Below are 15,867 nucleotides of genomic sequence, written 5' to 3'. Positions count from 1 at the left end.
ATCTATACATTTCTTTATTCGTTTGGATTGAGATGTTGAAAAAAGGGCGGTAACACATCCATCCTTGTGTCCCTTCTGACAGCAAAGCCGATCCACAATGAAAAAACTTTTTACGTTTCCCAATTCCAACCCCACCAGGTGTCTCCACCTCTCAGACCCAGCAGGCCTACACCTCTCAGGAACCCCCGCCCGAAGAAGCTCTCTACCTCCGCAAGAAGAAGAAACGGCCCATCCGCCACGACCCGTACATCCGCTTCTCGGCCCTGCTGTACCGCCGCCCACTGCAGGAGGACCAGAGGGCCATCCTGGCCAGCATGGACAGCATCGACCTGGACCACGCCACCCTCCTCTGAGCGGCCCTCCAGTCAAGGTCAACGCATACGCGCCAGTCCTGCCTCTGAAACAACAACTAGCTACATCAAACTCGGGCGGCAAACAAACGAAATACAAAAGTAATTGTTACAAGGACAACAACCAAAAGAGAAGGTTGTGTCCCGGATTTGGAAATAGAATCGCAATTACCGTAGAAAACGGGAATGCGGCTGAACTTTAGGATTTAGATATGTGGTTCCGCTGCCTTCGGAAAAAAAAGGTTTTGTGTAATTGTTCACTTTTTCCCATCCAATGGGCGAAAGAATAGTTCAGTAGAAATGTGTATCAGCCATGATCCGAGATGTCATGGAGATGCGCACGGTGACGTTCTCAGCAAAAATAAAAATCGTTGACAAAATGATAAAAAAAAAAGGAATCAGTATAAGCGAGACATTCATACAACAACACAATATGAAAAGTAGAAAGAGTAATTGAATTGAAACAGTCATTTGAACCTCTTATTTAGTTTCCACTGTGCTATTCATAGCAGCAATGGTCGTCTATTGGAATTACATCTGAGGTTTTTATCCTGGTTTGATAACTAAAGAAAAACGTAATTTGAAGAAAAGTTGGGGAAATTTAAAACACAAGAGCATAAAATGTCTATGCTTAAATCGAGTGGTATTCCCATCAAAAGTAGATATTTAAATTCGAAGAAGGGAATTGCAAATTGTATAGCTGCCATAGGTTTGATTGTCTACTCCAGTGCAAACATTTTCTGTTATTCAAAACAGATACTATTCAATATGATCAACTTATGTCTAACAATGTGTATTTGTTTCAAAAAAGGAAATCACACTGCATTATAACTGTTTTATTATTTGAAAGTTCGTTTTTTATGTCCCTTGTGTTGGACCACAGTTTACAGAATCTCTCAATAAACCTCACTTTCTCTCTCACACACACACATGCACGCACGCATGCCAATCGCACGCACGCATGCACACACGCGTGCACATACACACACACCTACATACACATACATCCGCGCACACTCACACTTGACATAAACCACTGTATCACTTGCTCCATTCTGCCAGAACAGTCTCAATCTGCCAGGGAAGTGTTCACGTGTTCTTGCGCGTTACCAACGTTACCTCAGAGCACTGTTCACAAAACCTCGCCTACACCTAGCATTCTTTCTATTACACTTGATTCATGGACAGTTAACCTGGGTCCATTGAGTCCTCATGGACCATGTAGAAATAATAACCCAGCCATTAAAACACAACTTCCACTTCTGTTAGCATGCAAGTAGGTTTGGCCTTCCAATTTCCCTTGTTTCTGCTGATGAAACTGTACATTACAGTACATTTTATACACTTCAATTATACCTTAACCCCTGAGCAAATTAAAACACATTTGTAACTATTCTTTTTGCCCTTTGAGTTTTTGCACTGGAGAATTTTGTTTATGTTTTCTGATTGTCTCATAGGTAGTCTGTTGGGCCCCAAATCCTATATAAATACTCTAGGGCAGTATGCACATTTTCAATCAAACAGCAAACATACAGATACTGGAGGATAGGATTGTGTGCCAAATATTAAAATAGTATTTTTAAAAAAATAAGAAATGGACATAATTTGTCCAGCAATGGCTGTAAATGGCCTTAACGGACTTCCTGGTTGGTTGGCTGCTTTAGATTCCATTCTTTATTGTTATCATTACTATTATTATTATTTTGTTTATCAGACAAACTGCCTTTTTAGTTTCTTTACATATGGTCAGGTTATTTAAATGGTGATCATTAGAGGTAAGTCTATTTATCTCTTCAATTACTTTTATCCACTTGTCCAACCAAATGAACCTCAAATATTTTTTATCATTTAATTTGTTTACATTGTACTTACTAGTTTAAATGTTATACATATTCAAAAACACAGAAATTCAAGGGACTCTTATTCTTAAATGCTTCATTACAACTGATATGTGACTACTTGAAAGCAGCTGAAACAAACGTTGCTCAAATGTACATACATGCTATAAACTAGATACCTCTAGCGTTATACTGTACATTTGCTCAAATCAGCTTACACAGCATACAAGTTGTTAATTTCCTCGTCTGGTGCTAATGAATGGATAGGGTTTCACATGAGGGATTTCAACGGCTTGAAAAGCTCCACATTACTACTGGCCTTCATTGTTCTCGTAGTGGCTCAGGATGGAAAATGTTGTGTTTATAAAGAGCAATGAGGTCTACTGTGGTTAGTCAAATAAAAATTCCTAAACTAACTTAATAAATCGTTAATAAACATTCTCCAAAAGTAATGTAACTTTCTTGGTAACCCTGGAAGAGACAATATTGAATGGTTATCTCTTGTATACTGGCTAGGATTCTGAAAGCCCAGTTCTGAGTATACTGGAGCTTTTTGGTGCTACTAATACTGCTTACGATTCAAATGGAAAGTGCATTGCAGTTGCTCAGCATTAAGGCAATGAAGGCAAGGAAAGACATATTTTATTATTTGTAATGATCGAGCCTCAATGTTTTAGTTGTTAAATGAAACATTTCAAATATGTATTTGGCGAGATATTGGAATTAAATAGGAGATTATTGAACTTGATTTGAAGTCCCATCTTCTAGTTTTTTGTTGTTAACAGCCAGTTGTTGTATCATTCAGACATAGAGAACACACGTTTTTTTTATAACAATGAAACAATAGTAAGGTAAAGGTCAGATGAGGGTGACAGTGGTCAGAGTATGTGGATGCTTAACAAGAAGAAGCTAATGAGACCATTGTGTGATAGCAAATTTAACAGATTTTAAACCCCCCTAAGATGTTGTTTTTCCATTAACCGCCACCCCTTTCAGAGATTAAACGCGAAAAATTCTTGCGATTAAGAAAATTAGGTTTTCCAGAAGGGCTTGTCCACAAGCCTATGGCATACCCTTAGACTACCACATCACATTGTAAATATTCTCCATACATCTATGGACTACTACAATTGTGCATCTTATTAGCTGGGCAACGAAAGGAATCTAAAAATATTAGATCATTAATTTTAGATCAAACCTAAAAGTATAAAAATATATTTGAATAAAGCGCACTGTATTTTCCAAGAAGCCCCCACGCAAACGCCCCCCTCCCCAAGGTGCTATTTCTAAGAAACTAAACATGAGATGGTGCTGTGCTGAGACTACATGCAAAGCATGTCTCATCATTTATACCATAGACCTGCTGCACCTTTATTTTAGTAGCAAAGGTAAAGGTTATTTAAAAGCGTTTGAAAACAGTTAAAACTATATTCTTCAAATTAAGATGTAGGGCTTGTCTCACATCAAAATGTTTGTTTTTTTACTATAATTTTTTTATCGATAATTTAAATATTTCAAAACAATTAAAACAAAATATTAAAAAATATGATTGGGTTTTAGTCCATGTTAAGACTATAAAAAGTAAGCTTGAAAAGAACGGCTGGATGGTTTATATTTTATCCACTCCACTCAATGCTATATATATATATATATATATATACACGCACACATTGGCATCAGTCTGGTAAGGAATTTTATGTACATAAAATTCTAAATAAAGGCATGCAGTTACATACATCCTTATAATATATATATCGTATATCCCTATTTTTATCAAAACTGTGAGGGTCATTTTAGCGTTTTACCATTTGCACAAAATATGCAAAAAGTTATCTTTTAAAGCTGCTTACTAGTCCAAGAAAAAATAGGCCATGTTCAGATGTAAAGATAAACAAGATCAAAAAGGTCACATGGAATCTGTATATTATTTTTCAATATCATACATATACACTTGAATGTTGTATTTTGGATTTGTTTTCCATTTGTAATCCATTCTAACTACAAATTGAGCGACCAAAATAACTGTAGTTTGGGTACTGATATTACATGAAGGAAAATGTCCCCCCGAAAAGTTTGACGCCCATTATTATATCCATAACACAAAATTGCATAATCAGAGATTGAAAAAGCACATCAAATATGGTTACCCATCTCAAAGATTCATTGTCTTCTAAAGTTACAACAGTGGTGGTTGATTTTGTTTTTAAATAGTCAGGTTATTGTCCAATTAGAATTAGTCCTTGTTATTTCTGAACTATTTCATAGTTGATGAACATTTGATGCTACATTTTCTAAAAGTGCACCTTAGCTTCTGTATATGCGGTTCATGCTAGACATATGGATCTTGATTCATAGTGACATTTCTAAGATTCTAGATAAAGCATGAGTTATCATGCTGTGATGTGCTACAAAATTAGGAATTGCATAGTGAATGAGTTGAAAAACTTGTGCAGCGTTGAACATATATTTCAACCCAGCCATCAGTGCTAGGACTCTATACTTTGCTTCGCAATAGTTATCAACGTGGTGTACAAAATATCAGCCACAATTAATTGCCAGAAATGTATAAGCTGTAAAATAAATCTTGGTACTGTATCATTCTCATCTGTGGAGCTTAAGTGAGGCTGAGTATGGGTTTTTCAGCTGCTAAGAGGCTTGAGGTGCTTTATATACTGTACCATTGCACTTAGGCAAAAATGATCACCATGTTGTTAACATTATGTCGATTTTATTTTAAAGACATTGAATAGATTTGTCTTCAGTAACATCGAAAGGTCTTTGGTGGTACACACAAGATAAGGGGTGGATTTTCTGAACATTGTACAGCAGGTTTGTCAATTTAAACGCACCACACTTCAGCCACGTCAAAGAATTTGCCAAACATTTTTCATCCTTGAAAACAATAATGCAACCACAGCAAAACAATAAAAACAACAAAAGGAAACAATATACCATAATGCATACATTTTCAAAGCAACACATACATTCAGAATAGAATACATTTTGAAATTACATATTAACATTATATTATTATACTTTTTGTATTTTTATTCTTATCATTATTCTTTATATTATTCTTTATAAATATTATGTTATTTCTTTGTAAATGTATGTGTATCTTGGCATATTATTTGGGAATCAAGTGTGCCCAACATTTAGTTTGTTCAGAATTAAAAGAGAATTTATTCCATAGAGGGTAATGCAACTACAAGCAAAAGAAAAAGTTCCCAACTGGTTTCGATACTCGTGAGTAAATTATCCATTTTCTTTTTTTACGAATACTGGATACCAGCATTTCAAATGAAAAATGAAAAAAATTGACCTTTAGCCCTCATGCCAGATTCAATACTAATGCATGTGGATACTCTCAAGATTATTCTTTATTATAGTTTTTCAAATTTTACCCTGACATTATTATTGCTTTTTAATGCTGATTTGATGCTGATTTCTGAAGTTTGTCATTTGGTGTAAATATTATTCTAAATAGGCATAACTTGGAACTTGTATATTATTATTATTTTTTGTATGAGAAAACAATGCACACAAAGACTACTGAAGAAGTGTGAGATTTGAGTAGCGTAGGACTTCATTCAGAGACTCTTTATAACATACTGTGTATATATATACACAAATATATATATACAGTCGTCTACATGTAAGTGATGGAATACTTCTAAATGCTAGAAAACTAGTTTTCAAAATTGAATATTATAGACACAGGAAAGAAAAAAATAAATAGAAACTATATATGATGTTATAAAACCAAAATGGTTGATAGTATCTATATTTGCAGAGATTAATTGTTTTGAAGAATGTATTAGTCTATGTTTATTTTATTTTTATATCCATGTGTTGCTTTCTACTGTAGCAAATTCTAAATCTTGAGTCAAGTATATACAAAAAGCGTGTTTGATGCGTTTCGGTCTAAAACTAAAGTCAAAGTCAAAAGAGACTGCCCCAAAATGTCATTGTCATTCTGTGGATCGTGACATTGTTCTCTTTGGATTGATTTGCATAAATCATCTGTTTTCAGGAACCATTTCACCTGACATCCCTGTAGTATTTCTTCATTTCCCTTTCATCTTTATCCTGGGAAGCAAACTCTATCAATCTTCAGTTTCAGGCATGACTTAGAAAAATGTAATTTTGTTCTTAATATTTGGCTGCTTTCTTCGTAATGCGCACAGCAGCAATAGGCAGACAGCAGAAATCGGTGGAAGTAGAAGTAATATTCCAAAAGACTCAGTGGTTGGGGTTGTGTTGCCAATGAAATAATGTTTGTTCTCACGCCTTTTGCTTAAATTATATTTTTGGGAATGTGCTACAATAAGAACAGAAAAAAGCTGCCAAAGTTACCTGGGATGTTGGTACCAGCCTCTGAGAGAATCCTGGCCTCTTCTCCAGAGCTGCACTATGACACCACTACATTGTACATTCTGACAACTGGTGCTATTTTACTCTACATCTGTGGTGCTGGTTTCCCTCGTGAGCTATTTGCTTCAAATAATAATGTAGCTACACTTTCCTGTACTGTAAACTGGATGCTTGTTTGAAGCCAGGATTGGAAGTTATAGGAATGAATACACAAGGCGGACAGATTATCTCAATGTTGTTGTTTTTTTGAAGACAAACGATTTGGAGGGCAACGTTTCTGTTGAAGAGATGCAAAATTGTTGTCAATTGTTTTGATTGTTTTTCAATACAACCCATGTAACATTTGCGAAGACTTTTTGTCTTGATTCTGTTTTCACTCGGTTCATGCTGCAGGGAATAAAACAGATCGGACTCAAAGTGTCAACTTTCATGTTTCGGGGCAATTTGAGAAAACACCTTAAAGGTGATTTTTATGTCAAATGTTACAGTGTATGGGTGATATGTGTTTGGTGCTGAGCCAGGGTCAAAACACATATCTTCCCATGCAGTGAATCCGTCATGCCTGTTGGAAATTCTTAAAGGATTTCAGGATAACTTTTAATTGGTACATGCATACTGTCTATGCTTCCTTCATGTTTATAAAGCAGCACCATTGGAGTCTGGTGTATTGACTGGAATCTGCTTAGCAGCAAACTCGAAAATCTCTTTTCCACCCTTGAGTTTGCCATGTCAAGACCATAGTCACTTGGCATTCCCATGCCAAGTGACATTTGTTTCTTGTAAAAAAGAAACTCACATTTTCCCATGGGCAGTAATACATATTGGCGTAATATATATACCAGAAGCCTGTATATTTATTTGGTTATTTTCAATACACTAGAAGCAGTGCAAGTATAAATTCACAAGCTTCTTTTTTGTGTACAATATAAAATGTTAAGTCTTCCAGAATTACCCTGTCCCTCTCCAACACACACGCACACACACATACACACATCTTCAAAAAGTCAATGTGTCATCAAAACTTTCCAAGAAAAGAACGATAACAAGAAACATTGTTTTACTTTTGTTATTGATATCTAGCCACATACAACTTACCTCAGAATGACTGAGCCCCCCCCCCCCCCCCCCTCCACACACACACTACACTATGTACCCCTCGGTTTCTCCACTCCAAACCTCTTAAGAGAAGTCATATCTTTTGATTGAAGCTTTTTTCTTTGATATATCTATATGTATGTATATTTGTTGGCACAAACACTAACAAGAATGTATGGCTACTGTATTTCCTATTCACCATCACAGCCCCTCAAAGTTGAAGCTTTTAAAGCAACTGAATAGACCCGTCGACTTTTGTATCTCCAATGTCTTGGTATGCTTGTTGTAGTTGTATATTCATAATGGTGTATATTACATCAAATTTTATTTATTAAAAATGTTTAAATTTTCTAAAAGGATCTCTCCAATTTCTTATTCAATATTCTGGGTTATTTAATATTGTTCTAAAAGGGTTCGTCATATGGCAATAACACATTTTGGATGGATTTTGTCCTGAAAAGGCCACAATTAGGCCCTCTGCTTTATTGACTGAGCACTTGAATGACGATAATCAATAAATTGCTTAGGGGGAATAGCAATAGGGTATTGTATTGTTCTGTAGAAGACCACACTGGTCAGCAAACCGTCTATGCTGAACATTAGTAGTATAATGTCCTCCTGATGAAACGCAGGGATTGGGAACATCAAATCACCTCTGAAGCTCCGGTATTAAAACATATCGTAAAAAAAGTAGGACTTTGCAGATGGGAATTGTTCAGAGAGGCCAGTAGTTAACATATAACATATCAGGGGAACTTTTTAAACACCATTTTAATCTCTTTGCAAAGCCAAATTGCTCATTGCTTTCCAAACAGGCCGTTTTTTTCTTCTTATCTAGTTTTAAAATGATGCTGTCGGTATAATGAAGGTTAACTGGGTTCAGAGCTATGGCATGATTAAAAGAGAGCACTGAATAGCGGTTGGGGGATGTAGGGCCCTCATTAAAATATAAAGCAAACAGCAGGAGGATGTTCTTAACACAGTTACTACCCTGCTTAAAATACCGGGCAAACACACACAATTTTGCCTAGAACTGTACTTCTGTGTGTGTCTGTGTGTGAGTGTGTGTATGTGTGGGGAGGAGGATGTGGTGTGTGCGTGTGCGTGTGTGTGTGTGCGTGAATTTTAATTGAAAATTCAAAGTTTATTTTCATAATCACCACTAGGTATCAGTAAAGAGCAGCCATTAGCCCACTGCCATAAACTGAAATCTACAAATGGAGTTGACCAAAACAAATACAATGCAGGTGATCCAAATGTTTGAATTAAACCTCATAGCCAACGGATTTTCCTTCCCTGGATTCAATGCCATGGCAACCGGCGTCTCCCCAGTAACGGTAGGAAACTGTAGGAATCACTTTTTTCCTTCATTTATTTGTAGTATGCTGGGCGAGGGTCTTAAGGGTGCAGAGAGCTGCTTTAGAAACAGCCTATCAGCCTGCATGTGGCCGCTTCTGGTTGGTCAATAGCCTTGCAGGGTCACGCCGGATTGGACACATGAATAAAACATCTAATCTAGACGCTCAAATCGCACCAATTTCCCACTTGGGCCTTGTACGTAAACATGTACCATTCAGCGTACGATAATCCCAACAGCAGTCTCGGAGTACATTAAAGTACAATGTATAATAATAGTGTGATTAAAGGTCTCCTCATGCAGTTTTGAATAATAATAGTGATGAAAGAAAAGTCACCATGGTGTAGGTCTATTTTACCAGTCTGACAACATGAGAAAGAGCTTTGTAAAACACAGGCTGTTCAGCCTACAAACACAAGGTCTTTGTTCATTGTATCTTTGATATATTTCAGTCTTTGAAGAAGTCTGTAGTTCTCTTTGTTATATCCAAGTCAATAGAGACCTCAGCTGAGCATTGACTAAGCCCCAAAACAGAAAATGGCAAATTTGATGTTTAGAACATTATGGTCAAAAGTCTCAATTGGACCAATGATGTTAAAATAGTGTTGGAGCAATTCTTCCTACGTTCGTCCTTCAGGTTCATATTGGCTTACATTATGAATACCTTTAACATATATCGACCTATATATAGCCTATTGCTACAGCAAATCAACGCATTGTCTCACGGCTCCTAAAACAACATGGGTTATTGGCACGGGGTATTGCCACGGTAACGTGAAGCGTAACACCAAAGCATGTGTTTCTATTCTGGAAGCGTGAGGCTTTTGAATGAGCCGTCTGGTGATCCCTAGGTCCAGATTAGAGCAAGGGCATTAAGAGGGGTGTGGGTGGGGCTTAACAGAGGCAACACTGAGCGGCAAATTACCTTCCTTTTCGTACACTGTCTCTTTTACTCTCCCCTCCTCCCACACACCCTCCCACATATCTGATTATGATGATGATTTCCCCCCCCCCCCCAAGGATCCCAATATGTACAAAACAGAGCATTTTTGTAGGAAAGGCGAGGAAGGCAATGTGGGATGATCGAATACCAAAAATAGGGCAGAATAGAATGGAATGGGTGCACTAGCATACCCTTGGTGGTGATTTGGAGGTGTACAAACCTGCATTCAGCAATGGCAATCGCCTGTTTTAGACACCGCTGTTTTCTCTCTCTCTCTCTCTCTCTCTCTCTCTCTCTCTCTCTCTCTTGTGTGCTCTCCCTTCCCCCCTCACCCCTCCATCTTGCCCCCTCATGAATAATGATGGGGATTAGGAGGGAGAGCGAGCGAGAGCGACGCAGAGATGAGGGCGGAGGTGTGCACACACAGAGGGAAAGCGTGAGCAGGGTAGGTGGGGGGGGGGGGAAGGAAGAGTGGAGGAGGAGGATAAAGGAGGGGACTGGGGCAGTGGGGGGAGTGTTGATGACGGCAGCAGCCCCTACAGTGCGCAGGCTCGGTGGGGAGGGAGACTGAAGCCAGGAACACGACGGAGTGTGCAAGCGGAGGGGATAGAGAAGGGCTGGCTGAGGACTAACTAAGGCAGGAAGAGGGACGGCGTTATCGCACTCTGCTCCTTTACTCTCTTCTCTCCGTTCACTCTCCACCGCTCTCTCTCTCTCTGTGTCCGGGCGGCCGCGTCGGACCCCTCCTTGATCGCTGTTGCCGGGGCCGTGTGGGGAATGAGTGTGCCCGCGCACCGCCAGAGGGACTTGGCAGTGGAGGCTGCTTCAAGGGAGATCCGACTGCGCTGAGGAAGGCAACGCAACCCGCTTCGATCGCGGCTGCACGGCTCTCGACTCACAGGTACAAACCCTCCCACCGTCCCAAGCTCTGGCCATGTTCCTGCGGTTCTGTTCTATCCGTCTCTTACTCTGTGTGATTCCGTCCGTGCGTCTGTCTGTCCGTCCATATTCACATCCTGGCATCCTCCTTGGCCAGCCATGTTTTGCCTCCCACCCCCTTTCGTCCCATCCCTTGCTCCGTTACCATGGTTTCCACCTCCTCTCCTTGTGCTCATCTTCTTCATCCCTCCCCCACTCCCCTCTCTCTCTCTCTCTCTCTCTCTCTCTCTCTCTCTCTCTCTCTCTCTCTCTCTCTCTCTCTCTCTCTCTCTCTCTCCTGTTTAATGTATTTGTATCTTGCTGATGAGCTAGTGAGATGCATTAGCTTGATTTCCGTCACGGCCACAGCTGTGTGCATATTGATTTGCAGGTGGGGTGATAGTGGTGCTGGTGGTGCACTGTGCAGGGGGGGGGGGGGGGGGGGGGGGGGGGGGCGGGGGATCCATTTTTAGATCCAGCCCTAGATCGGGGGAATATGAATATGGATTATCCGGAAATGGAATCGGGGGTTTCAAAGAGCCCGACTGAACCCCTGACTGGCTGTGTGCCGCTCAGGTCAGCAGCTTTGTTTTGATTTGCTCTGGTGAGGACAGGTTCTTGAGATCATGTAGTGGGCAGTCCAGCGCTGCCTTCAACATGTACAGTAGCACAGCACCATCATCCACGTCAACATAATAATAACAATCATGGAACAAAGAATCTGATTATGCATCTTCCTGTTTCTTCTGTCCTAATGAAAAGCGAGGACTTGACAAGGCCTTGCTTAGCGTAATTTAGTGCCGTGGTATGATCATATGCTTTCCTCAGTTTACCGTTTATCTTTCCAATACGAGGAGGAGTTGAAATGGGCTCATTGTTTCCACTTGTGTCTCTCCGTCCCTGAGTCTTACTCTGATCGGGGCGCTATGTTTGGTCCTGATATTATGATATGGCCGGCTGGCTTCTGGTGGGCAAACAGAGGGACACCCTGAGACCCCCACTGTGAAGCTCTAGGCTCAGTGAAGGTCGCCATGGAAAAGGGCTGACGGGCCTCTTTACACAAACACACACACACACACACACACACACACACACACACACACACACACACACACACACACACACACACACACACATACGCACACGCACACGCATGCACGCACACACACAAGCCACCCATGGGGATCTCCTCCCAGTCATCCCTGTATGATTTTAGATTGGACAAAAGGTTTTTTATTTTTACCCTGCGTGCATAAATCCACCCACGTGACTGTGTAACCAACCGCAGCAGATATACTCCAAATGACGATGAGTGATTCTTAAGATAATTTGTTCAAATTAAAAGGGTGTGTGCTTCACACATCTGTGAGGTGGTGCCCTGTGGCAAGGTGAGCTCAAACAGCTAATTTACATCTCATCATAAATCACTCGAGTGGACAGAAGGGGAAAAGAAACATGTCCGCCGGTTTGTTTTCTTCCAACATCAACGTTAGTCAGTCAGCGTCACATAATTGAAGGAGCAGGGAATCGCTTGGCTAGCCTTCAGGAATTATAAGAGCCGTGACGTCATTCTCAGGACAATAGTCACTAGTCAAGTCAATTTGAAATGTTGGGATGAGATTTGAAGGTAGAGATACACATCTCAGGACTCTGCCGTCACAATAACAGTAAACAGTGGATTAGAGACAGGATCTAGAGGAGATTGTTAAAAGCATAGATGAGAAAGATGGGGATGGCGGTGGGCAGGCAGACAGAGAAAGGGGGAGAGAGAGGCAAGAGAAGATAGAGATGCTAGATAATAACATCGGGCATTGAAAAAGGACTACACTTTGCTGAGTGGTGAGACGGAAGAGCCTTACTCAGGGTCCTCTGTCAAATGGACTGCCCCTGTCTGCCCACTACATCAGGCTGCTGGCCAGCCGGGCATTAGGTAGGAGAACCAGGCCTCATACTGTAAGGACACAGCGACATGGAGCATAACACAACAACAAACCTCCTCCAAATAAACTTTAACGGCGGAACCAGGATCATCCTGACGATGTAGACGGTTCTATTTTTAATCATACTTGAATTTGTATATAAAAAATAAATATCCATTATTTTATAGCATGTATCCTTTATATGTTGATATCCATATTATCAACTGGGTCAATAAACTATCACTATCTATAAACTACATTACATGATTTACATATCTATATATTCGGCAATGAAATATAACTATATTGTATACAATATTATGTTGTTTATTTCTTGTAGGCTAACCAAATAAGGATAGAAATTACAAGTAAACATTTATTTAATAGAGTGCAAAGATGAGTCAGCCACATTTGTCTGTGACATCCTCCAATGTTGTATTTCGCAAGCTTTAGCCATAAAATTCCCGATGGAGCCATTAAATGTTATTCCAAAAGCAGTCCAAGCCAACTCCATTCTAGTGCATTGCAATCCAATTAAATTTATTTCAAATACACCGTCCCTTCAATTCAAGCATTGAAATCACACTTAGTCCCCAGCTGCTTGCAGTGGAATGACAGCCAACCCTTTTGCCTCTCTTTTGTTTCCAGCCTCATGTTCAGGGCTACCTTTCATTTCCTAGAATCCCAGTAGGCTCATTAGTGAATCCCCAGCAGGTCAGTGTAATTAACTGTGGGTTTATCTCTTTTTTTTTTTTACCAGTTAGCCCCAACTCCTCTCCTGTGACTCCCAGGGGACAGAGGCACCCTTCTGGTGCACCTAGCATCATCTCCCTCGCCTCTTTGTCTAGACTTGATGGTGCCAAGTCCCCCCCCCCCCTCCCCAAGACGAGGTATCCAGCCATGGCATGAGAGGAAAGGTCAGACCCGTTGTGGAGGGATGGCGTTTAAGCCATGAGATGAAGAGGGATAGACAGAGGAGGGATGAGGGAATGAATGGATGGATGCCCTTGGATCGAATCAGACATATTTCCTTCTTCTAGCAAAGACAAGAATGATGATAACAAACAATATGTGCTTTAGTCATTCCAGAATGTGGCTGTCCCAGCAGTAGTACAGTAGAGTAAAATCCATAAAAAGGATCCATAGGTAAAACATGAAATGTTAATGTGTGTCATATAAATAAGAAGTGGGAAAAAATACCGCAGCAACCAAAGATTGTATCTACTTTTAATTGACAGGTCAAGATGCTGTAGGTAAATAGGTGATGCCCTAGCCGTGAGCTATCTCCACCCTGATTGTTTCGGGAACTCCATCTTGCCTGTCAATCCCTTGCCTGCACACAACTCATTATCATAGATCTACCACAGCAGCGGTAATTAAGTATTTTATTTGGTGGTTTATATTCAAAATCTTGCTCTGCTCTTCTCTTTTCTACCCACTCTCTCTCTTTGTAACTCTACCAGCGACAGTGGAACGTTGAAATCGAACGATCGATTAAGAACATCGATCCATCATGGTGCCTGTAAATGAAAACCCCACCAACACTCTTATCTTTGTCTTCTTCACAGGGCGCCCCCGTTTCAAGCGGTCCCACCACCACCCGCCACCACCTACCCACCCACCAGCACCCATCCACCACTAGCACCAACACCTCCGGGGTCACCATGGAAGCCCCGCTCGTGTGCCTGGACGAGGAGTTCGAGGACCTGCGGCCGTGTCGCATGGAGGACCCGGGGGACGACCACGACCACGACCACGACCGCGACCGCGACCACGACTCCTCCTGCGACTCCTCCACCTGCAGCGTCTTCGTGGCGCCCCCGCTGGTGCCGATCGCCCGCGAGGACTTCTCGGAGCTGGAGAACTTCTCGGAGATGATGAGCTTCAAGTCCATGGAGGACCTGGTCAACGAGTTTGACGAGAAGCTCAACGTGTGCTTCCACAACTACAACACCAAGACCGAGTGCCTGGCGCCCATACGCAGCCAGGCGCACACGCAGGAAGATGAGGAGCGGCTGCAGGACGAAGAGTGAGTGGCGCCTCAGGGGGTTCCGTCTGGGGGGTTGATTGTGTGGCCCGTCATCTCGAATACCTTGAAGGATGTAGTTAGGATTTGTATGGGAACTGAGCTTAGCTTAAACCACTACACTAAACAGCTGATTGTATTCATGCTTGGGACTTGTCGTTTTTGCTGCCATTTGGGGATTTGGGATCCGATAGTGTTTTATTTAGAATCAGAAACAGAATGGGAATTTGCTTTATCAACAATTAACATTTTCCTTGGTATTTGGGGCAAACAATAAAAGAAGTAGAATAGGATACGTAAGATACATAGTAGTAAAGTGTAAGATGGAGTCATGACAACCAACTACAAAGGAGATTCTTCTTCTTTTTTTAATGGATCTCAATCCATGGCATGCTAATTACGCCGCTCTCTAATTAACACCAACTGAAAGAGACATTCTCAAGGCCCATTAAGCCACCAGCATGTCGGACCCCATGTGTGCCAAGCAGCCAATCAGCAGCTCTCACACCCTCCCCAACCACCCTGGCCAACCCGGCTGAATTATTCAACACCTTCATGCTCCATGTCCACTGTGCAGTCAGTCTGTCTGCCTCAGGCGCTAACCTCCTTTGAACCGCACGTCTAGCCTTTCATAGCGAGGCATAACATCAAATATCCTCCTGGAGGTGTAAAGGCTTCTCCTGGACCCGATCCACCACTACACCTTGTTAAGGATACCGACAATGAAAAGCTGTAGGAACATGAAATGGTGCAGCCTACGCAAACGGCATGTCAGGGAATAGCGCCTCAGCCGTTACGCGGGCGTATACTCTCGCGTTTAACAGGAACACGACCCTCGACGTTCATAAACAAGACCGACAGAGTGTGCATGGGAGTGCTCAGCCTCTGAGTCTCGTGTTATTAACAAGACACGAGCTGAGGACAAGCGATTCGCTGGGAAAAACATCAACATCACGCTCTAGTAAACTCCTAACTCCGATAAATACAAAATGTGAGTCATCGTTAAAAATATGAAAACGGTGTGTGACGGATTGTTCGAAAATGCAT

The 15,867-nt window shown here is 41.1% G+C and overlaps 2 protein-coding genes across 2 annotated transcripts in view; both read left to right on the top strand.

The window, feature by feature from the left end:
• The window catches only part of LOC132461778 (protein turtle homolog B-like), an 84,967-nt gene extending 76,954 nt beyond the window's left edge, over positions 1–8,013 (top strand). The window contains 1 exon segment of the mRNA XM_060057178.1: positions 139–8,013. Coding sequence (XP_059913161.1) covers positions 139–353 — 215 coding nt within the window. The 3' untranslated portion in view covers positions 354–8,013.
• A 2,458-nt stretch (positions 8,014–10,471) lies between these two features.
• Positions 10,472–15,867, top strand: part of fez1 (fasciculation and elongation protein zeta 1 (zygin I)) — a 14,007-nt gene continuing 8,611 nt past the window's right edge. Inside the window, exons 1-2 of the mRNA XM_060057177.1 lie at positions 10,472–10,858; positions 14,363–14,823. Of these exons, the coding sequence (XP_059913160.1) occupies positions 14,459–14,823 (365 nt within the window). The 5' untranslated portion in view covers positions 10,472–10,858; positions 14,363–14,458. The remainder of the gene's footprint in view (positions 10,859–14,362; positions 14,824–15,867) is intronic.

This window comes from Gadus macrocephalus, chromosome 7 (assembly GCF_031168955.1).
Source record: "Gadus macrocephalus chromosome 7, ASM3116895v1".
In the NCBI taxonomy this organism is placed as follows: domain Eukaryota; kingdom Metazoa; phylum Chordata; class Actinopteri; order Gadiformes; family Gadidae; genus Gadus; species Gadus macrocephalus.
Note: the sequence above shows the minus strand (reverse complement) of the source record. Positions and strands in the feature narration are given on the sequence as shown.